The following is a 24,804-nucleotide window of genomic DNA, read 5'->3' on the forward strand; positions in this document are numbered from 1 at the left end:
TCTGAATTTATTCTGAAAGGTCAAATGTAGCTTTCAATATGCAGCATAACTTAAACGTAGCATTCAAGCCCACAGTACTTCTTGAAAATAATTTAAATACACAGTGACAGTGTTGTACGCAATGGCCTCATATACCTTTTTTTAAGTGGATTTTTTCCATAAATCTGGGAATGAGTGACAAGGCATAATAAGTAACAAGATTGAAAGGCATAGATTCATAATTATTAGTGACAATGATTGTAGGTATAAGTAGAAGTGCAATGACAGAAGACCAGCTTTGGAACTGAAACATACTGAAAAGGCTTTAACTAAGTTTTACAGATTTTTTTAAAGGATCATTTTCTCGGAATGCTAAGGCAATATAATAAAAAATATCATTAAGGCACAATTTAGAAACCACACCTAAAATATAAGTGAGAATGCCTTTAAAAAATTCATATGGTAGAAAGTCAGAACATAGGCATTGGGGAGAAATTTGAATTCAGTAAAATCTGTGAGAAACAACTGTCTAAGTACTTAGCTCTGATGTTTGAAGCTTTCATATAACTTGCTAAAAGAAATGGAATGTTTTAAATACAAAACTTGAAAGTACTTACTTCCACTCGGAATCAGGTCCCTTTCTGGGATGAAGAGTTTATATCCATAGTGTTTTTCTAAGACATCTGGCAGTATTTCAAGAGCAAACTGCTCTTCTTCAGGATTGTCACAGTCTAACGTATCTTGATCCACTTTTGTGTAAGAGAGATAGGCATCATATTCCTTGTTGTCTGAAATATAAAGAACAATAAAAGGGTTGTAAATATTAGCAGGCTAACTTTAAGTACTAAAAGTCTGTAAATTCTAACAGGCTGGGATAGCACAGTAATTAGTGACTGTCTTTAATAATTGAAAAAAATAAGTCACATGCCATGTTCTAAGAAATCTAATCCATTTCAAAATATTCTTGTCACATATGAACTGAACTCTTAGGCAGTGATCCACCTATAGTCAGAATGGAATAACAGACAGTTATTATTTGTGACTTTCAGCAACTATACACATTTGTGACGTTCAATGATGTGTGAATGATTAGCTCAGCGTGTTTGAATGCAGGACTAAATAGGCCAAAGTCATGGATTTGAACCCTTTATGTGCCAGTTGGCTTGGCTCTGTTACTTGGTCACAGACCATACCTTGTTTGCACAAATATGTGCAAAATATCCAACAGGGGCTGAGCCCTAGAGTGTGGAAGATTGGAATAATCCAGCCTCACTCTTGGAGACACTACTCACAGCACATGCCATACTTCCAGTTGCTTAGTAGAGTCATCTTCATATACAAAAAGCAGTTCATTACCAAATATCACAGACAGCAGCTGGGTTTTCACACAAGTGCACTGCCTGTTATTCTTGTTCAGTCCATGGCCAACTAATTTGACACAAGCTTCCAAAAGAAGCCTTTGTTTCAAAATATACATCCTTCCAGTACTGCCAAATTAGGTTTTTCCCTTCACACATTTAGTCAGGGAGTTAACTGTGTTTTGTGAGTGTATTTTTTTTCCTCCTTTGCTGTATTGGCTTGGAGCCAGTCTCTCTAAAGAGAAAATGTGCATGTATGCATGCATTTTTTCCTGCAAAATGTTAATGAACACAGCTATTCAAGATATTAGTCCCCATGGGTTTTAGAAGGTCACATTGGAAAAGTTACAGTTGGATTTTCAAAATTCCCTTATGTATAGAAAAATTATTTTTAAAAGTTAATGTAGTGAGCATAGACTCGTGTGGAACTATAAATAAACCCAGCTACTTCCAAATAATAATTTTGAAAGACTGGTAAGCATTTCAGGATTTGTTTCTAAAACACATCACTATTTTCCATTAAAACAGATCTAATTAGAATATAGCTAAAACCTGACCAAAAGGTAATTTATAGAATGAAGCAGCCATTCACTTACCCACACCATTACCTACACCATGATTTGGTTCTATCTGCCAAAGGAGAAACAAACTATATACACACAATGAAATATAGATACTCTGTTTTACGAGTAGATGGAACTCCCTGACCATCCACAGATACCCGAGGTAGGATTATGTTGTTTTAATTCTAGTAAGATTCCAGCCTTCACCACCCCAACACAAAAGGGACTCTAGTTATTTATGTTAAGATGGTGCCTGAAACCGGGAAGAAGGGTTAATACTCTTTAGCATGTCCTCTGGCTGCAGAAGGCTTCCATAAACCTTGGTTGGGTTACTTGATTGCCTAGAAGCAGATGCACATGAAGGACTACCCTGGATGGTTGAGGAGATCATTTGGCTTACAAATTGGGCACATTCCACTGTTGTGCATAAAATTCCACTTGGAAGTGAAAATGTTCATAAGCAATGCTAATGGAAGAACCTCCTGGTAATCCTAGCACCTCTGCCCTTGTTCCAATCAAGTGCAGGATGCACCTGCAGGCCCTTGACTTTCTCCAGCTATAATTACTCACCTGGGACTCAGAGCTGCCGATGATACACAGCTGGAAGAATAAAATAGGCCAAAGGACAAACAGCTCCATTCTTATGAGCAGAAGATATTTCATTGTTCTTGGTGGATAGTGTTGCTGCCTCAAACTCCATAATGTCAGACTAAACCCTTGTTGCTCTGACTTTTATAACTTTCCTATCTCACAAACCTCCCTAAATTCAACTGCTTATTAAGTCATTCAACAATAATTTGTTGAGCATTTATTATGAGCTCACCATCTGTAATAGCTACCTGACACCTTCACCAATCTGACCAGACCTTCCAGACTACTGTCCCATTGCTCATCCTGTGGCTATTTGCCTTACAAACATGCCTAAATTTACATAATCCTGGTCCTGTCCTTACTGACTCTACCTATATACTGATATTGCTGTTCAATGCTAAAAAGACTCTCCCCTAGAACAGTATTTCTATATTTGCATATTCCAAACCAAGTTATAACAAAGAACTTGGATGTCTTGGATGTGTTTAACACTTAACATGTCTGGATTATAAATTTTACCTAGCATTCTAGAAGCACATCATTCATTGGAAAATAGTTACTTCTGGTTTCAGTCATGTCCCTTTAAGATGAACTAAAGGTGAAGAGCTTATGGTGGCTGGCCAGAGCAGGAAGAGAGCTCTCAAAGCCACCATGTTAGATATCCCAGAAGCTCTAGGATGCCAGCTAGTGAGCCAGCAGTGACGTAGATGCCACGGTTTAAAAAATGCACTTCAGCCTTATGTAGACAGCCAAGAAAACCTCATGAATAGTTGCAGCTGTTGCTCACAAAGAGGAGCAAGATGGATCGAGCGAGAGCAACAACATGATGCAAATAAGGTTAACAACAGGGCCTGAAAATTGTTTTAAAACAGAAAGGCAATTCAGCGACACCACTTTTCTAGGCAGAGCTAATGAGCCTTCCTCTGTGCTAAATCATGCTAAGCTCATCTGAGGAACCAGAAAGCAGAGCACAGAGCAGACAGAGCATTATAAGGAAGACGGCTGGCACAGTGGTCACCATAGGCATGCTCTTCCTAATGAAGAAAGATGTTATAAGAAAGAGAACTAAACTTTCTATGGAAGAATTTTCCTGTTGTCACACCTCCCTTCCCTGTTTTTAAATCTAATTTTAATGGTGTTCACCAACAAGAAGCCATTCCTGTTTACAGTCCAGTTTTTCTATAGCTATGCTAAACCCTTAGCTTCTAAAGTGCAAACAAAGACTGCAACCTTGTTGACTATTATATACCTAGTGCCCACTATGGTACCTGTGTGTGTGTGCATGTGTTAGTGTAGCGTTGATCCAGATGAAGAATGTAAGTAAATGTACCCTGCATAGTGGCTGCCACAGAGTAGACACTTAATAAATATTTAATGACTCAAAACCTGAAAGGTTGAATAAACAAAGCAATCATTGTTTCACGGGTTGAAATAAAATGAATTAAATTCAAAAAATGGCTAAGAAGTCAAAGTTTGTTGGATGGATTTTTATTTTATAAAAAATAAAGCATTTTTATAAGAACTTTCAGGAAATACCACTATTAGATATGGTCAAAGGGAAAACATGAAGAAAAAGTATATGGATAAAATTGTGTCCATAAGATATCAAAATATTTAAATGAATAAATGAAAAATTTGGTAGATTAGCTGGCTGACATTTGGTATTATGCAACTAGATATTTGTTAAAGAGTGTTAAAATTAATTTATTCATCCTCATTACATACCTGCTGACTTTTTGGTACTCCATTCAGCTAGTACAGAGGTTGTGTACTTAAGGTCCAAGGTTCCATATAGGAATATAAAATATTTTAACTCTCCTTGAAGTGCCCTCCCTTGATATTGCATTTCCTCCCAAACAATGGGTTTGGAATCAATACATATCTCTGATCAAATACATCAATACAATGCTCTAACCAAAATGTTCTGTATTACTGGATACCTTTGACCACATGGGCCACATTGGAGATACAGATGCAAAATGGAATATTTAATCCCTGAAATGTCCTACAATATCAGCATGAACTTGATCTTACAAATACATAGTACAACTGATCAGTTAGTCTGGGTTATTGGGTATGGGTAATGAAAGTAATTAATTGTTACAGATTAACATAATAAATTCTATCCTCTCTTACAGAGATTAAAAATTGCTTAATCAGGACTCAAAACAAATGAATCATAGGAGCCTCCCTTTCATGTTCTTCTATATAGACAGTACACCCTTTACCTTCCCAACTGGATACATTAGCCACTTGTTGGCACCTGGAAACCAGTGACATTTTCCTCAATAATATATCCCATCTAGTTATTTTCTGTCAGATTTTTCAATATTAACTGTTGTACATAGGAAATGAGAGTAATTGACCACATGTTCAGATATATTGTTAGAATATGTAATAATTGTTGAAACAGGCTCTAAATTCTCATTCTGGAGATATTTCTGCATAAGAAGCTGTAGTACTTTGAAACAGGCTGCTGTAATTGCTGGGTAAATGTGTAGATTCAAAAATGAGCATGCATATATTCTCATCAAAGAGCATTTCTCTAATTTACTGTGAAAACATAAAAGGCAATTGAAATCCACTCATATCATCATTTACAAAATAGTAACAATAAGACCACAATCAAAGATTCCTCAAAAATTTTGATGTTACATCTAGCACCATAAAAATAAAAACAAAATAACTCCTTTCCCTTGAGGTAAGACCATCAACTCAAAAAAATAAGCAAAAGCTGTAACATTCACTATTTCAGTACAATGAAAACTAAGTTTTAAATCTGCCTTTCGAAAGTAATTATTTCCAAATTGGACTCTTTTTTAAAATTTTGGCTTACCTATGGCATTCTACACATTTCCAAGGCTTATAGTAGTTTGGGGAAGGAGAGACATGTCATGATTTCTTACTGGCTTTGATTGGAAACTTGGCAATTTCTCTTGAAAAATTTAAAGTTTTACATTTAAATGTTTGAAATTTAAACATTTTTGAATGTTTAAAGAAACAAGGCTCAGTACAATGCTTTATTGATATTTCATTCATAAGATTTCTAAAAGCCATAAACAGCAAACAGAAGAAAATTATAAGCTACATTCTGAATTTTTATCCTTTGAGGTCACCTTTGAGAATGGTGCTATAAGCATCCAAAATATGTAGGTCCGTATACTTTGAGCTTTGAAAGGACTATCTCCATAGCTTTGAATCTGTTCCTCCCATGATTGTTTTACAGATGGCAGCAATGGCTAAAAATGATCAGTACCTAAATTAGAATTTTCTGGACAAAAAAATGGAACTGATTTTTAATTTGTTTATGACTAACGAGAAGGGCTATGGCAGCAATTGTTTTATCTCCTGACCAACTAATGTCTCCTTGTTAAACTTTTTCTTGGAAATAATTTCAAACATGTAGGAACATTACAAAAATAAAACTATTTCAAAAAACACATATATAGCCTTTACCAGTATTTACCTACTGTTAATATTTTCTCTGAACTATTTGTGGGTAAATTGCATTTGTCATAGCCCTTTATCTCTAAATATTTCAGTGTCTGTTTCCTAAGAATAGGTATATTCTCTTATATAATAACAAATGCATGTCTTTTAATTGAATTTGAACAATAAGAGACAGCTTACCATCAGTAGTTTCATCACCTCCAAAACGCTGTCGGTAGAACAGCATCAATTCAATGTTGTAGCATTTGTAGATGACTACTAGCAGTATAACGAGGAGAAAGATTGCCCCCAGGCCCCCTGCAAGTTCAATTTTGTAGATTAAATCTGGAGCAAACAGAATAAACAGGAGAAGGTAAGTACATTAGCAACACTTGGGATCGTCCCGTATTTTTCTAGTATGTAAGATTACCCATTCTGCTTTTCTTTCCAGAAGATTCTTGCTTAATAAAGTAGCTTTACTCTTGATACACTGGTATGAATCAAACTTTTGTAAAATTAACTCTCTTTAAAGATTTGATTAATTTACAATTAAAAGTGGTAAATCTATCTGAAAAGGAATAGTTACTCCCAATTTGTTTTGAACATATCTAGATTTCACATATATATTTTTGCTTTAAGTGTATTTCAGGGAACAATTAAAGCTGCTCTATTCTGGGTCCAGGGCCAATATTTTGTTATTTCTGTTAAATTATCTTATTGGCTTAGCAAAATTACCATCTAGTACTTCTCAAGCCACAGGCCCTATTCTTCTACAGGGGAACAACATCATAAAATTACTTTCAGAATAAAATAAAATCTAATGAGTTTGCAGGATTTAACTGTTTCTTTAAATCCCAGTAGAACATAATCCAATACAAGGTAAGCAGGGAAAATTAGCTTATCCATTTCCCCTACTTATTTGAATAAATGACTATAATATGTATGTGATATAATATGCCCAGTGGAGCTAAAACAGAATGAGAAATCCAGGCTAATCACTTGGTCTCTTCGACCAACACCAGGCTACCTGATAGCAGCCTTAGGCTGCTCCAGTGGGGGCTTCCCTAGAGCTCTGAGCATTATTGGAACAGTTAAATAAACACATAATGGAAGAAGACATAATGTCTCCCAGGATCAGGGAACAGTGACTTACCTATAGCTTAATTAGTGACATTAACAAATCTAAAGAGTACATTATCAAAAGAGGGGATGGTATCATGGAATTTATAGAAATGGGAAGTCAGAGGAGAATTTAGAACATGAGTTTATCAATGATGAGAGGAGAAATGCTGAATCTGGGAGAAACCAGACCAGAGACACACTTTCCACTGTGGAACAGGTTTGTCATTGGTCTCATCATAATTAAATGAAATTGCCTACAAGATTAGCTAACCTCCCTTTAATCTATAATTACCAAGTGATTCTTTTATTACTAATTCAGCTTACTATGTAACTAGAAACTGGAAAAGGGAGTCACATTTTAGTTTGTGCATTAGTTGCTTGTGAGTTTGGTTGGCATAAGTCAGTCTCCCTGGATGCATGAATTCTGAGGTACTGTCAAAATCAAACTGCTGACCATGACAGGCTATCACTCTTAAAAATCAGATAGTCAACCTTTCTCTGGGAATGTCCTTATCTCTATGTAGAATTATTGCTTAAGAGAAATTAGTCAGGCTCAATATAATAATTAAGATATATTTAGCATATTACAGATTATAAAAAAGAAATAAAAGATATAATAATATATACAAATAATTACAAGTAATATACATAGATAAAAAATTTCAACCAGTCTATTATCTATTCTCTAAATAATGCTTTAGGGCAAGAATTATTGCTCCAAATCTATAGATGAAGAATCTGAGACTCAGTAGTTTAAGTCACTTACCCAAGGTCATACATTTAAGAAGTGGTTAAAATGGGACTTAAGCCCAGGTCTCCTAACTTCAAATTCAAGGCTTTTTTTATTATACCACAGCTTTATACACTCCAGCCTAGAAAGTGACAACAGAAAGACTTCTACCTGTTCTTCCATGGAACTATTGGTAGTGCTTCTTGACAACATGTGACTTATGGTAAATTTTGGCTCCCTCTGCCCTTTCGGTTGCAAGGAAAAAGAGAAACCACAATTCACCAAGTAGAATGAAGGAACTGGGCAGCTCTCAGCCACTTCACTGGAGCGTACTGCAGGATCCTGTGGCTGTAGCCAGGGAGGAAGGAGGGGTTCCCTAGAGTCCAGCATATGAAGAGAAGTGTTAAGTTTTGTGGGGAGAGAGGGAATTTAGTCTTGGAAAAAAAAGTGGAGTCAAAGAAGAGATGATGATGGCCAGACACAGTGCAGCCAATCAGAGGAGTCATAGAGTGGAAATGGAAGAGACACAAATAAATGTCACTCTCTTTGAGTAAGACAGAGGGGGGAGGATGGAAAAAGGAAGAGAATGAGGCTGCTATGAAGGACAGAAAATGACAACAAGGAACATCATGAGGGGACACGCAATGAGTAGAGATGGGAAATTGGAATCTGTCTTGCCTGCTGCAAGAGGCAGTCATTTTGAAAATTAAGCCACAAAAATTCAGGGGAAAAAATCCCACCATACATTAGCTCTGCCTCCTGCCCTCTGTATAGAAAGAGGCTCCCCAAGAACCACTGCTTTCCTCTATGTGGAGAATGAAGCAGGCTTGCTTATTAAGCCTCTGTGAGCCACAAATCACAATTTTTGCTTGTTTTCTTACCATCTTACATCAATTATGCATTATTAATAGCCAGTATTAAATTGACAGAGCAATATGGTTTTCTTTGTTACCCGGAAAACCAACTTCTCTTTCATCTTGGGGCATTGATTGACTTGATTCAAAATGTTTTTCCTGTTCTAAGATGTTCATTTTGTGCTGCACATTTTTTGGTCTCTCTTTCTGTTTTTTTCTCTCTCTCTCTGGTCAGAACAGCTTTCAACTGTTTTCAAAGTCAGGGAATGGGAAGTTTTTCAGCAATTTCTATGTTATTTACAGAGTAGTTGCTATTAGGTAGATGGAAAACTTCAGCAGCAGGAACAATTTGTGCTCTCAAGTAGCAGACACCTTTTTCAGCAGCAAATTTATGGAAGAAAACCATGATTTAAAAAGTATCTTTTGTGGTTTTGGGGTCCATTTTATAAAAATGTCTTTGAAAGATATTATGTAATGATAGCTGTTTAAGTTGAAAACTGTGGACCTAGGCCCTGGGACTCAACCACTATTCTTTGATTCAGCCCAGGCAGTCACATCAAAGGGAAACATCTATCCTATAATCAGAGGGCAGAATTGCCATCACCCAAATGACACCTGGCTTTTCTTTTGTCTTCTATTTTCAATTGCCATTTTCAATCACAGCAGGATTTATACTTCCAGGGACATTTCCTGACTGAGAAGCTGAAAGTCATTTTATTTGGGCTGTGTCTTATATACACTTCACAAAGATAGCTATAGCAAGAACAGCAAATATTTATGGGGTTATAACTTTTTCTAGGCACCCAAAGTACAAATGTAGTTCTTTTTAACCTTCTTAGTTTGAACCCAACTATTTCTTCATTGTGAACACAAAGATCAGGTGTTACAGAATGGGACAAATAGCAGCAGAAGCCAAGGGACTGGAAAGAGGGAAGGCTGGGAATGTTTGAGCTTGCTCCTCTGACTCATAAGTTGGGAAGCAGGTTAGGAGATCCCACCAGAAGTCTTCTGCTATGGTCTGAATGCTTGTTCAGAATACATGTGTTGAAACTTAACTCCCAAGGTGATGATATTAAGAGGGAGGCCTTTGGGAGGTGATTAGGTCATGAGGGTGGAACCCTCCTGAGTGAGATTAGTGCCCTTACAAGAGAAGCCTGAGGGAGGCTGTTTGCCTCTACTGCCATGTGAGGGCCCATAGAAAGTGCCATATCTGAGGAACAGACCCTTACCAGACACCAAATTTGTTGGTGCCTTGATCTTGGACTTCTCAGCCTCCAGAACTGTGAAGAATAAATTTCCGTTGTTTATATACACCCAGTCTAAGGTATCTTGTTATAACACCAAATGGACTAAGACAGAAGTTGGTACTGAGAAGTGGGGTGCTACTGTAACAAATACCTAAAGATGTGAAACTAACTTTGGAACTGTGTAATGGGTAAAGGCTAGAAGAGTTTTAAGGTATATTGCTGTGAAATGTGCCTTAAGAGCAATTCTGGTGAGGGTTCAGAAGAGGAAAGCTGCAGAGAAATCTTCAATTATTTTAGAGATGACCTAAGTGGTCGGGATCAGAATGTTGGTAGAAATATGGATGGTAAAGACCATTTTGATGAGATCTCAGATGAAATTGAGGAATGGGCCCTCATGAGGCACAAATCTGCTGATGCTTGATCTTGAACATTCCAGCCTCTAGAACTGTAAGCAATAAATTTCTGTTGTTCATAAATTACCCAATCAAAGGTATTTTGTTATAGCAGCCTGAACAGATTAAGAAAGCTTCCTATATATGTTTGGGGTGTCAGGGTGGAGCAGGAGCACTGGGAATGAAGAGAGAGATTCAGTGACATGACTCTGTTTTGTGAGAAAGTGTGTGCAGAGAAGCAGAAATAATTATCATAATTTCTTTAGCCTGAGTTCAGGCTCTTGGCTCACCAAAGAAAAATTTAGTATGGACCTCTTACTGAAATGCTAGTTGTACACACTGGCAAACAGTTCATCAGAGAATAAGGAAGTGGTAGGTGCAGGTAGAAGATGCATAGGTAAGGGCTGTCTTGCTTTTATAAAACCTGATCTTGTTAATTGGGTATATTAGATGTGTGTTTTCATTTTTAAAAGGTCTTTTCACTTTATGAAAGGATTCATCACATTTCTTCTCCATAACGATCACTTAGGGCACTTTAAATATTTGACTTGCAGCTCATCAAGAAGTTATTGTTCCATTAAACAATCCATACTCGTATTCCAGGTGAGAGCGCTACGACCACTGACGCCAGGCTATGCTGCGATAAAGCCTAAATGGTCCAACTCCAAAGAAAATATCTGAAGTTTCTCAAAATAAGCCAGAGCTTGGTCTGACCAAAAAATTTAGGGCAGAACCACAGGGATTCTTGCTCTTTTTTGGGATTCCACTATATTGTTGAGAATTCCTAAGGAGACCAAGTGAGGGAAGATTAACTGCATCCTTTTGCAAAGCACAGTGAAAAAATTTAAGTCTACCTAGAACAGTGAGTGCAAACTTGTACACCATAGACCAAAAAAAAAAAAAAAAAAAAAGGTTTTTTTGATTATACGATGTTTCAAAAAATGAATACTAATATTTAAAAATCAGAAGATTTCATATCCAGTCTTTCAGCTTCACTTAAAAATTGTGAAGCTCTCATATCCCTGGGCCCACATTCCAGCAAGCATAGCAATAATGTTCTAGAACAGAGCAGTTGTTGCCCCCTTTAGAGTAAGGCATGTTTTCTATGGTCTAAGTTTTGTTTTTCCTAATATCCGGCCCTCTTTTTTTTTTTTTTTTTTAAATTCTATATCTGCCTGAGTCCTGAGGTCTTTTGAGTTTTCAATGCCGGGAAAGTAAAAATCTTTGAAAAGATAAAATACATTTAGGTAACTCAGGGAAGACAGTCAAGACAAAAATCACAGATTAAATCTTCTTTGTATCAATCCCTGTTAGCCATCCCTCACCCCACTGTGCTGGTCCTCTAGTCGGGGGGAGGTGGGGAAGAAGACAAGAAGCAAAGAAATATGTAATCAAATAGTAATAGAAACAATAAAAAGTAATAGAGCCAAGTTAGAGAAAAAAGGAAATCAACTGTGGTACTATTTTATATAAGGTAGCCAGGGAAGGCCTATTGAGTAGGTAATACTTAAGCAGAGACCTGTATGAGGAGGAGAAGGGAGTCATGGAGACAGCTGGGGGGAGAGTGTTCCAGGCAGAAGAAACAGCAAATACAGAGGACCTAAGGCAGGTGCTTGATGAGCATGGGAAGTAGGAAGGAGGCTAGTGTTTCAGGTAGACGGAAGCAGAAAATGATGTCAGAAGTAAGAACAGACTGTGTAGGGCCTTATAGGACATGGTAAGGATTTGGGATTTCATTCTAAGCGTAACAGGGAGGGATCTGTGATCAGAGGGTTCTGATCAGGGGAATAACACGATCTGACTTTCACATTTAAATGATCCTTCTGGCTGCTGTGATAAGAATAGACTGTGAGGGGACCAGCGTGGAAGCAGGGAGACCAGTTAGGAGGCTCTTGCTGTGGTCCAGGCAATGGGTGCTGGGGGCTCAGATGACGGTGGGGACAGTGAGGTGGGGGAAGTGCTCAGAGTCTAGACAGGATTTGATAGAGCCATAGGAGTTGCTGGTGGACTAGATACAGGATGTGAGTAGAGAAAAGAAAAAGTAGGCAGTTTTTGGCCTGAGCGACAGGAAGGATGGTGATGGCTACAGGATCAGGTTCACAGGGAGGAGAAATCAGAAATCCTGTTTGGGACAAGCTAAGCTTGATATGCCTACTAAATCTCTAAGTGGAGTTGTTGAATAGGCAATTGAGTATGCAAGTCTGGAGTTCAGGTGAGAAGTTCAGGCTGGAGATATAAATTTAGGAGTTGTCAGCATGTAAATGGTAAGCAAAACCACGGGATGAAGCCTGAATGAAATCACCAAGGGAGTGAGTGAGGAGACCTGAACCCTGGGGAACTCCAACATTTAAATATCAGGAAGATGAGAATTAATATCATTAGTTATTCATGATTTAGACAAGTTTCCTTATAGAAGGCATGGGAGGCAGCAGAGTTTTATAGTGTGTCTTGGTTTCTAGAGTGAGATTTTTAGAATTTTAAGGGCTGCTGGTTGTTGTTTTACGTATTAAAGAGAAATGGATTTATTTTAAAACTCAAATAAGGTTATTTCTGTCTACACTGGATGAATGCTAAGACTTCCATTATTTTTCCTCATAGGAGGTTTTTAATTGTAATACTCTTTTTTGTGTCATTTTTTTGTTTAATGTTTGTCTTTCTTTGTGTTCTCACCTCACCAAAGACTATAAGCTCCAAGAGGACTGGAGGATGTTTATCGTATGTGGTGCTCTATTACTCAGCACCTAGCACAGTGCTTGCTGCACCTGAGTCCTCAACAATAAAAGAGAACTTTAATCATCCATTTGACCAGAATGGATTCCAAGTGCCTATTAGTGGCTAGACACTGTCCAAGTTGCTGAGGATAAAGAGGTACAGCATCAAGCTCCGAGTTGGAGAATCTCTGAGCCTGCAATAAGACTAAGATGGAAAGGAACAAAGTGATCCTTTCCATAAGGTATTTGGACATGATCAATGCCTTCTTTTCATGTAAGTGGACTAAATAGTTACATACTGCATAGGAAAAAAATTATCCAAGTTCTATGTAATAACAAACACTGCTGGGCATGGTATATTTCACATCTATTATATCATTATCATTTGAACCTCAAAGTGACTCTGCAAGGTAGACGTTATTACCCCTATTTTACAGATGAAGAAACTACGGTTCAGGGAGTCTCATCAGACAAGTTAGTGCTACTGAACAAGGTGGCTGTCAACCTGGGTCTCTTGACTTCCCTTTCTATATTAGGCTCTTTTATACTTAAATACTCTTCTATTTTAAGACAAAATCAAGTCCAATAGAGTAAGAAGTGGTGCCAGAGAGATCAAAGCATTATTCTCAGAATAATGAAACTTCCCTGCTTCTTCTAGTGACCTTGTTGACTGAGTCTGTTCTATTGCTGCATAGCCTACACAACATGAACCCTGAATGAGAACATTTGCTCTGCTACACTGACAAAACCTTTGCCAGATGCACACATACAGAAAGTATTTAGCCTTTTGCAGTAATCAAGAGTCACAGCAAGGTAAAAGCCAATTCAGAAGCTACCCTAGCTGCTGAGACTGTTGTTCCTCTGTCTGTTTTTATGCCCTTTAACTGTAAATTTCAAGTTTCTTTTCTTTGTCCATTATATACAATTTCCACCTCATCTGGAACCAATTTTAGAGAGGAATCTCCATAAATGCCAAGTTATTTAGAAATATATGCACCTGGTAAAGGCCGCTTACCACCAGGTAATATTATAAAATATAGTTTATAATTTTTATAACTATAAGAATATTATATGGTACTATTAATTGTTTTTATTTATTTTTTTAGTCAGGGAATTAAAATGCAACTTCATTTTTCATCCAGTAATAAAATCTCTTGCATTTCATTTAAGCAATATAAGATATAAAAAGGCAAAATGTGGAGAAAATATTGAATGTCAACATGTATCAAATTTTATGTAACACTTATAACCAAGGTACACTTTATCTCACTGGATTTAACACATAATGAGAATTCATTTCATTTCTCCACTTCCTAATGGTATTGAAGGTCATAGGTATTTCATGCTAATATGCACAGCAAGAGAGAGATTTTTCCTTAAAAAGACAAAATGGTTAATAGAGGTTCATACTAAATGATAAAATCAGGCCAGGAAATATATCTAACTTCAATAGTTATTGGTAGCCAAACAAACCATAAATACCCTTTTTACGCAGCAGAACACTGGCATGTTTCCGTCCATTTCGGTTTTCTACATGGCAGGTATAATTCGCTAGGTCAGCTTCCACCACTGAATCAAAGATGAGTGCCAGCTCAACTTCTTTTTCTCCAAGATGCTCTTTGAGGAGCCTGAAATAAAAACAGTATTCTTTGCTGAATTGGCTTGATTTGGGCAGAAAGCAGCCATGCAAAGACTACAGATGGTTATGCAGCTCATACAGGTTTCTGGTGGGCACGGAGAGTCCTGGTTGGGTATACGGGTGGGCGGGACCTTCAACATGAAAACACAAAAAGTGGCTCTTGACGTGAAGATCAGATGGGAAAGAAAAGAAGTGAGGAATTCACTCAGCAAAAAGAAATATTAACATGTCATTAGGCTTTGATAAATAAAGCCAACATGATTTTTGTAGCAAAAAGGATAAAACACTGGGTTCCGTGTTCTAAACTGAGTTTATGAAAACCCATTGGATTTTTGCACCATGACATGAAGGGAAAAAATCTGCAGGAGTATAGGTTTTGTGTTAGAGGTAGAGTTTTGACAGTAATGAGGCAAAGGGATCTTGGAAATGGTTGCCTTATGAGCAGTAAACTGAAGATGTTTAGTGGCCTTCTAACCCCAAACATCAGTGAGAAGCCTAGTCTCTGCTTTTCCTGGCTTTTGTCCAATACAGTCTCCTGCCTGCACCCTAAATCCCCCAATGATGCTAACCCTCCCATGTCCCTGATTTCTCCAGGCACTGTTCCCCATTTGTCCTCCTGCATGGGAGCTATGTTACATTTTCTCCTAGCCTTGTTTTTTTTTTTTTTTTTTGCTTTCTCAAGTGGAGCTACAAAGAGCCTTGAATAGCCAGGAACAGGTGTGCTTCACAAAAGGTCTGAGTGGTGAGGATTCTTTCTTGAGACGGTGCACCTCCTGTTTCTTTGGAGAGTTACATTCTCACTAACAACTAGCTACCTCCTGGATGGCTAAAGTGGGCACTCTGCTGACTTCTATTTTCTGTCTCCTCCAGGCTTTGGCCAAAGAAAGAGTAAATCATGTGTATACGTGGTGGCAATCCTGCAGTTAATTCTGGGGTAGGTTCTTAAATGCATATATTTGAAAGTATGAAATATCTTAGATGGAAAATTGGGGAACCATAAGTAATTCTCTTCTTCTTTTTAGATACCTGAGTATGAATGCAGGGAAGGCCCCTCTGGTTTACTGGCACTGAACATAAAATTGGGAAAGATGACTGTATTCAGAGAAGACTGGTTTCTAAGTACAAGCCTCCCACTTACAAGCTCAAGCTGGGTCCCTCCAAAGTCATTAACTCAATGATATCTTAATTTAACTCACTTTTAAATTGGGCAAAATAAGTACCATACTTACCCTAACATTTTGTGAAGTTAAAATGGGTTCAAGTGATTTGAAAAGTAAATAGCACCATGCAGATGCAAAGGGATGTTATTAAATATAAACATCTCCTTTTCTGAAGGTAGATTATTATTGGCTATTCCAAAAATATTTGTAATTAACATTTATTGACAATTAATATTGGTTTGGCTTAATCTATTCTGGCTCCCATATGAGGGAAGGAAGGGCTCAAAGTTGGGTTGGTAGAAGAGAGTTCCTAGAATCTGAATCCCTTTCCATTTATGTACCATCGCTGAGCCAGACAAGTTTAATATTGTTAGTCTTTCTGTTAATTGTTTTTCTTGACTAAAGCTATAGGTTTCCCTTTCCCAACATGTACCTAACCAAGAAAAAAATTGGAAATTTACTATCTTCATGGTTTACATTGACTTTTGCTTTTTCCATTTCCTTGCTGCAGTTGGTAAACCCGCCACATTCAATTCTTTTAGCTCTGTGGGACCTGCTATGGAAGAACCCTCTGTAGTTCCAGAAGCTGCTTGGGCACCACAAATTCAGTTTGATTTAAAGCTTCACATGGCGGGCAGCCACAGCCTTTGCCAGGCACGGGGCAGAAAGCTGATCCTGTTCCTCCCAACCAAGACTTTCCTTCTTCGTTTCTAATGCAGTTTCCAAAAACAGCTCTTCACAGGCTGCAGAAAGAATCTGGAGAGGGGATTTGAAAATGATCCTTGGTCCATCTATTAATATATATGAGGTGTCTTAATTATCAGCTCTTGAAAAATCTAGAGGTGACTTGTTTTCTGTAATTAAAGAGCAGGTTGGTGTTTAAGTCTATAAATCACTCTGGAATCATAATTTCCTAGCAAATATTGATATATAACAATCCATCAAGGAGTCCTTGCCAATCCCTAATAAGTGCCTAGCTCGAGACTAGCTATTTGGTGTAAAAGAAATATAAACATTAAAATGCCTGGTCCCTGCTCTCATTAAGTTTTAAAATTTACTTGAGGAGATGAGACCTATGCAGTTGAAAAAAAATTACAGACAGAATGAGGTAAAGCAGGGTGGTACAGTCATGTTCACAACAGGATTTCAAAGAAGGGAGAAGTGATTATTGACTAAATTACCTAGAAAAAGGCTTGAGAAAACTCTGGCTAGACAAAAAGAAACAGTGAGAGTTTTTCAGAAGGGAAGATAGGAGCAGGTTTTTGAAGAATGTCTGAAAGAGAGACATTACAGAGACTGGTTTCAAAATGAAGAATATAGCTGAGGGAATCCTGGGATATACTTCAAATGACCTCAGAAGTATCTCATTCCAAGGATTGACATTTGGGGGGGGGTGGTGGCGGGTAATAACCACATGCAGTTTGAATTTATTTTTTAACAGATTTATTGAAGTATAATTGATATACAAAAACCTGAAAATATTTAATGTATATAATTTGAAGATGCATACATGTATGCATGTACACATCCATGGGGGGGAGTAACCAAAGGGGTCCAAGTATTAACATTTAAGGCAAGTTATATGTAGCAGTGAACACTGGCAAAATAAAAAATCAGTTTGGGTGACAGAAATCACTATTTTCAAGAATTTTATTTAGTTTTGGCCTATTAACAATTAATACTAGAAAGAGTTTGGAGGCCGGGCGCGGTGGCTCACGCCTGTAATCCTAGCACTCTGGGAGGCCGAGGTGGGCGGATCGTTTGAGCTCAGGAGTTCGAGACCAGCCTGAGCAAGAGCGAGACCCCATCTCTACTAAAAATAGAAAGAAATTATATGGACAGCTAAAAATATATATAGAAAAAATTAGCCGGGCATGGTGGTGCATGCCTGTAGTCCCAGCTACTTGGGAGGCTGAGACAGGAGGATCGCTTGAGCTCAGGAGTTTGAGGTTGCTGTGAGCTAGGCTGACGCCACGGCACTCACTCTAGCCTGGGCAACAGAGTGAGACTCTGTCTCAAAAAAAAAAAAAAAAAAAAAAGAAAGAGTTTGGAATTGCCCCTCCCATCTTCACAAGAAAAAATCATCAACTCTTCTTAGATCCATCAGATAATTGAAGTCAGAGGGAAAACTCCTGCCCCAGAAACTTGACAGAAGGGCAAATACTGAGAATCACAGCGTACCGGGATCAGAGTCCCAGGAGCAAAAGCCAGTACCAGTAGGAACACTTAAATTGTAATAGATGAATTTCTGGAGGCCCATTATGAACTAGTTTGAGAGTGAAAAACTCCATGGGACCTATATTTAGGGGGACCCCACACTTCGATGAGTTTTCTCTACATGAGCACTACCAGGTCCTCAGTGTGAAGACTGGAGAAATGTCCCCTTATGCTTCTGGCAGGGGAAAAGGGAAAAGTAACCATTTTTAAATGAGCCCAGAGCACTCCATTCCCCTTTAAAATAGTCTGCCCTCAAGAGAAACTTTTATAAGAACCTAAACTACTTAGGTGTTTACCAAAGCTTAGCCTATGTGGGAGAAATGAAATACCCAAGAAAAAAATCAAACGACCCCATTAAAAAGTGGGCAAAGGACATGAACAGAAACTTTCCAAAAGAAGATGGACTAATGGCCAATGAACATATGAAAAATTGCTCAACATCTCTAATCATCAGGGAAATGCAAATCAAAACCACAATGAGATATCACTTAACTCCAGTGAGATTGGCTTTTATCAAAAAGTCCAAAAACAACAAATGTTAGTGTGGGTGTAGAGAGATAGGAACACTCACACACTGCTGGTGGGACTGCAAATTAGTACAACCTCTATGGAAAGTAATATGGAGATACCTCAAAGAGCTAAAAGACCATTTGATCCAGCAATCCCACTATTGGGTATTTACTCAAAGGAAAAAAGACATTCTATAATAAAGACATCTGCACTCAAATGTTTATAGCAGCACAATTCACAATTGCAAAGATGTAGAAACAACCCAAGTGCCCATCAATACATGAGTGGATTAATAAAATGTGGTATATGTATACCATGGAGTACTACTCAGCCATAACAACAATGGTGAACTAGAAACTCTTGTATTATCCTGGATGGAGCTGGAGATCATTCTAATAATTATCACAAGAATGGAAAAACAAGTATCACATGTACTCACCATTAAATTGGTACTAATTGAGCAACACTTATGTGCACATATGGAAGTAATATTAATCAGGTGTTGGGCAGGTGGGAGGGGGAGGAGGGGATGGGTAAATTCACACCTAACAGGTGCAGTATGCATCGTCTGGGGGATGGGCATGCTTGTAGCTCTGACTTGGGCGGTGCAAAGGCAATATATGTAAACAAAGCGTACCCCCGTAATACTCTGAAATAAAAAAAAAAAACAAGTTAAAAAAAAAAAAAGAAATACCTAACTCCAAACCCCTCTAGCTTTCCTGTCTCACTTAAAGTGAAGGGGGAAACTAAGAAACACTTATGAAAATAACAATCCAGGGGCACAAACTCACTAAAAGACTGAGCTCATCATACAATTGTGGAATGCATAGTGACACATAAATCAGGCTCCTTTATGATAACAAAGGATTTTAGCTGAAAAATTACAAAGCTCAGATCCTATTTAAGAAGCAGTCTCTAGGAAAACCCAAAGAAAACAGTGGAGATAATATTACAATAAGGACACTAGAGGAAATTTCAGCCTCTGACACTTATAGCTATAGCAAGCAGTAAACACAGGCTATCTTTGAGCCAGATAAACATAAAATTTCACACTAAAGGCCTGTTTACCTCAGTTCCTTTTATCCAATACATCATACCTGGTTTTTTAACAAAAAACTATGAAGCATGCTAAAAATCAAAAAACAAAAAACAAAAAACCAAAACAAAACCCCCACAGTTTGAAGCGACAAGACAAGCATCAGAACCAAACTCAGATATGGCCAAGATTTTGAAATTATCAGACTGGGGATATAAGATAACTATGATTAGTATGTTAAGATCTCTAATGTAAAAAGTGGACAACATGCATCAACAGATTAGTAATGTAGCCAAAGGGATGGAAACTCTAAGAGAGAATAAAAATAATGCTAGAAATCAAAACATTGTAACATAAATGAAGAATGCCATTGATGGGCTCCTCGGTAGACTGTTCAAGCCAAGGAAAGAATCAGTGAGTTTGAAGATATGTCAATAGGAACCTCCTAAACTGAAATGTAAAGGGAAAAAAGAATGAAAAAGAATGTAACAAAATATACAAGAACTTAGAAATAATTACAAAAGGAGTAACATAGTTGTAATAGAAACACCAGAAAAAGAAGAAAGGAATAGAAATATTTAAAGTAATAATCTCTGGGAATTTTCCAAAATTAATGACAGACACCAAACCACAAATCAAGGAAGCTCAAACAACACAAACAAAAATAAATACCAAAAAATATACATCAAATATATCATATTCTAACTGTGGAAAATTAAAGAAAACAATGTTGAAAGAAGCCAGGGTGGGGGGGACTTACTTGTAGAGGAACAAATATAAGAAATACATCAGATTTCTCTTTAAAAATCATGCAAGCAAGAAGAAAGTGGAGTGAAATATTTAAAGTGTTGAAAGCAAAAAACTATGACCTAGAATGCTGTGTCCAGCTAAATTGTCCTTCAAAAGTAAAGGAGAAATAAATTTTCTCAAACAAAAATGGAGATAATTTGTCACCAGTAGAACTGTCTTGCAAAAAATATTAAAAGAAGATCTTCAGGGAAAATGAAAATGATATTTGTCTGAGATTTGGATTTACATAAAGAAAGGAAGAATGTTAGAGCAGTAATAAATCAAGATAAAATAAAATCTTCTATTTTTCTTATTCTTGATCTAACTGGCAACAGTGTATTCAAAATAGCAACAATGTATTTTGTGATATTAGCTTATAAAAATGCAAAATTAATGATAGTAATATTACAGGGGACAGAATGGAGGAATACTCTGTTATAAGGTACCAGCACTACCAGTGAAGTGCTATAGTGTTATTTGAAAGTGGACTTAGATTAGTTACAAATATATAATGCAAATTCTAGGGCTACCACTAAAAAATTTAAAGTATAATTGATATGCTAAGAGAGAAGAAAAAAGAGAATATAAAATGCTCAATTAAAACCAGAGAAGGTAGAAAAAGAATGAAAGACAAAAAAGGAAACAAACAACAAGAGCAACAAATAGAAAACTGTTACAGATATGGTATTCAACTGACAATATCAATATTTATTTTTATATTGATGTATATTTCTGGGGTACATGTGTTGTTTTGATACATACATAGAATGTATAATGATCAAGTCAGGGTATTTAGGATATCCATTCATTTATCATTTTGATGTATTAAGAACATTTCAAGTCCTACCCTACTATCAAACATTAGAATTTATTCCTTCTATCTAACTGTATGATTGTATCCACTAAGCAACCTCACTTCACTGCCCGCCCCCACACCCACATCCTTCCCTGGCTCTGGTAGCTATAATTCTACTCTCTATCTCCAGGAGATCAACTCTTTACATCTGACGTATGACTGAGTACATGTGTTTGTTTTTTACTGTTTGTGACTTAAAATATGTTTTATCTGATATAAATATAGCTACTCTTGATTGCTTTTGGTTTCCTTTTACATGGAATGTTTTTTCCATCCCTTTACTTTCAGTCTATATGTGTCTCTTACATGTGAAGTGAGTTTCTTGAAAGCATTATATTGTTGAGTCATTTTTTTTTATCCATTCAAGTATTCTATATCTTTTAAATGGAAAATTCAATTTTGTTTACATTAAAGGTTATTATTGATATATGAGGACTTATTCCTGTCATTTTTAAAATTTTTTTCTGGTTGTTTTGTATATCCTTTGTTCCTTCCTTTCTCTCATTGTTTATCACTATGGTTTGGTGGTTTTCTTTTGTGACAACATTTGAGTCCTTCCTGTTCCTCATTTGTGTGTTTTCTCTACAAGTAAGTTTTATACTTTTTTGTGTTTTCATGATGGTAGATATTGACCTTTTGCTTCCAGGTGTAGGAATGCCTTACGCATTTCTCTTAAAGCTTGTCTAGTGGTGATAAATTCCCTCAGTTTTTGCTTTTTTTGTAAAATCTTAATTTCTCCTTCATTTATGAAGGATAACTTTGCTGGCTGTAATATTCTTGACTGATAAGTTTTTTTCTGAATATGTCATCCCATTCTCTCCTGGCCTGTAAGGTTTCTACTGATAAATCCGCTATTAGTCTGATGAAGATTCCATTCCATTATATGTGACTAGACACTTTTCTATTGCTGTTTTTAGAGTTCCATCTTTGTCTTTGACTTTTGAAAGTTTGACTGTAATGTGCCGTGGAGAACACGTTTTGAGTTGTAGCTATTTGGGGATCTCTGAGCTTCCTCTATCTGGATGTCTAAATCTCCTTCTAGACTTAGCAAGTTTTCAGCTATTATTTCATTAAATAGGTTTACTATGCCATGGGACTTTTCTTCACCTTATGGAAGTTTCCAAAATTTGAATATTTGGTCACATTATGGTGTCCCATACATCACATAAGCTTTCTTCACTCTTTTTAATTCTTTTCTCTTTCTTCTTCTGACTGGGTTATTTGAAAAGACTTGTCTTCAAGTTCTGAAATTCTTTCTTCTGCTTGATCTAGTGTATATTATTAAAGCTCTCAATTGTATTTTTATTTCATTCATTGAATTCTTTAGTTCCAGGATTTCTATTTTGTTTTTTTTTTATGATATTTATCTCATTAGTGAATTTCTTATTTATATCCAGAATTGTTTTATCTGATTTCTTTGTATCATTTATCTGTGTTGTCTTGTATCTCACTGAGCTTCTTTAATATTATTATTTTGAATTCTTCAGGCATTTCTTAAATTTCTTTTTCATTGGAATCTGATACAGGAGAGTTATTGTATTCTTTGGAAGTATTATATTTCCTTGCTTTATTTTTTTTGATGTTTCTTGTATCCTTATGTTGATATCTGTGCATCTTATGTAGCAGTCATTTAATCCAATTTTCTAGATTAGCACTCATAGAGGAAAAATTTTTCTTGTAGATATATCTCTGGTGTTGGTTGGATACAGCACTTTAGCTTTGACTTTGTGTGTGTACAGTAGTGTAGTCTCTGTGTGATTTCTTCATCTGTAAACATCTTTAGTGGTGCCTGTAATTTCATTGGTGGCTTTGGCTACAATTATTAGTGGAGGCTGTAGTGAGGTTTTGTTGGGGACTGGACACCAGGTAGGCCAGTCCTTGGGCCCCAGTGGTGGCAGAAGCAGGCCAAGCATACCTATCCTTTGGCCCCTGGGTGTTTTACATGGGTACCTGTGTTAGAGGGCTGATTCTTGGACCTCCAGGTAGTTTCCTTGGGTGTAAGCAGTGGCAGTGGTGGGCTGAGCAGGTAGCAAGTCCTTGGGCCCCTGAGAAGTATGCATGGTGTGGGTGATGGTAACAGTGGTGGTGGGACAACCCTTGGGCTCCAGGTGGCACTTGCTGGTGTTTGTGGTGGCTGTGATGGGCTTGGTGGGCTAGTTTCATGGCCCTCAGGGACCACAGGCAGGTGGGTTCTGGCAGTGGTGGTGGTAGCAAGCTAAGCAGGCACATCTTCAGGGTCCTGGTAGCAGTGCCTAGATGCCAGTGGTGGATGGAGCAAGGTGATCCCAGGCCTCCGATTGGCAGGCTTGAATGCCAGTGGAAGGTTTTCTGGGCCTGGTGTTAAGCCCCCTGGTCAGATGCTCATGCAACCAGGACAACCAACACAGCAGGGAAATTCCCAGGCCCCTGGGTGGTGTGCTTGGGCACTGGGGGCCCAGTACTAGGTGGAACAGTAATGTTCTAAGGTTCCCCCAATGGTGCACACAGGCATAGGCTGTGGTGGCCAATAATCACTTTAAATGTGAAAGGTCTAATTATATCAATTAAAAGACAGCTTGTTGAAGTGGTTTTAAAAACCAAGGTCCAACTGTATGTTATCTATGAGAAATTCACTTTAAATATAAAAGCAGAGACAGATTAAAAGTAAAAGATGGAGAAAGATATACCTTATTAATAATAATTAAAGAAAGCTAGAGTAGCTATATACAGTATATACATTCCAAGATGCCCCACTGGATGCTTGAAACCATGAATAGTACCAAACCCTATATATACTGTGATTTTTTTCTATACATACATACCTATAATAAAGTTTAATTTATAAATTAGGTATAGTATGACCTTAGCAACCATAACTAATAATAAAATAGAATAATTATAACAATATATTATAGTAAAAGTTATGTGAATGTGGTCGATCTCTCTCTCTCTGTCTCTCTCTCTCTCAAAATATCTTATTGTGCTATATTCACCTTCTTCTTCTTGTGATAATGTGAGATGATAACCAAGATGGCTACTAAGACCAGTGGGTAGGTTGCATGCACAGCATGAATAGACTGGACAAAGGGATGGTTCACATCTCAGGTGGGACAGAGTAGAATGATGCAAGATTTCATCATGCTACACAGAATGGCTTGTAATTTAAAACTTATGAATCTTTTATTTCTAGACTTTTCCACTTAATATTTTGGGACTATAGTTGACTGGGAAATGAGGAAATCAAAATCACAAATAAGAGAGGATTAATTTAAGACAAAGGAGACTCCAGAACAAGGAAAATTATCAGGGATAAAGAGGGGCATTTCCTGATAAAGGAGTTAATTCTAAAAGAATACATAACCCCTAATATGTATGTGTTTAATAGAGCATCAAAATATGTGAGGCAAAAATGATAGAACTACAAAGAGAAATAGATGAACCCACTAATAGACATCAACACTCTATCAGTAATGGACAGATCCAGCAGACAGAAAACCAGTAGGGATATTATCTTAGTTTATTTTGCTGTTGCTATAACAGAATACTTCAGACTGGGTAATTTTTGAAGAAAGAAATTTATTTCTTATAGTTCTGGAGGCTAGGAAGTCCAAGGTCAAGGAGACCACATCTGGTAAGAGACTT

At 37.2% G+C, this 24,804-nt stretch overlaps 1 protein-coding gene across 1 annotated transcript in view; it reads right to left on the minus strand.

Moving 5' to 3' along the window:
- IL1RAPL2 (interleukin 1 receptor accessory protein like 2) overlaps nucleotides 1-24,804 on the minus strand; it is a 498,076-nt gene that overhangs the window by 12,885 nt on the left and 460,387 nt on the right. Inside the window, exons 6-8 of the mRNA XM_069464229.1 lie at nucleotides 14,459-14,604; nucleotides 6,122-6,265; nucleotides 597-767 (exon numbers count right to left, since the gene is read on the minus strand). Of these exons, the coding sequence (XP_069320330.1) occupies nucleotides 597-767; nucleotides 6,122-6,265; nucleotides 14,459-14,604 (461 nt within the window). The remainder of the gene's footprint in view (nucleotides 1-596; nucleotides 768-6,121; nucleotides 6,266-14,458; nucleotides 14,605-24,804) is intronic.

This window comes from Eulemur rufifrons, chromosome 30 (assembly GCF_041146395.1).
Source record: "Eulemur rufifrons isolate Redbay chromosome 30, OSU_ERuf_1, whole genome shotgun sequence".
NCBI lineage: Eukaryota > Metazoa > Chordata > Mammalia > Primates > Lemuridae > Eulemur > Eulemur rufifrons.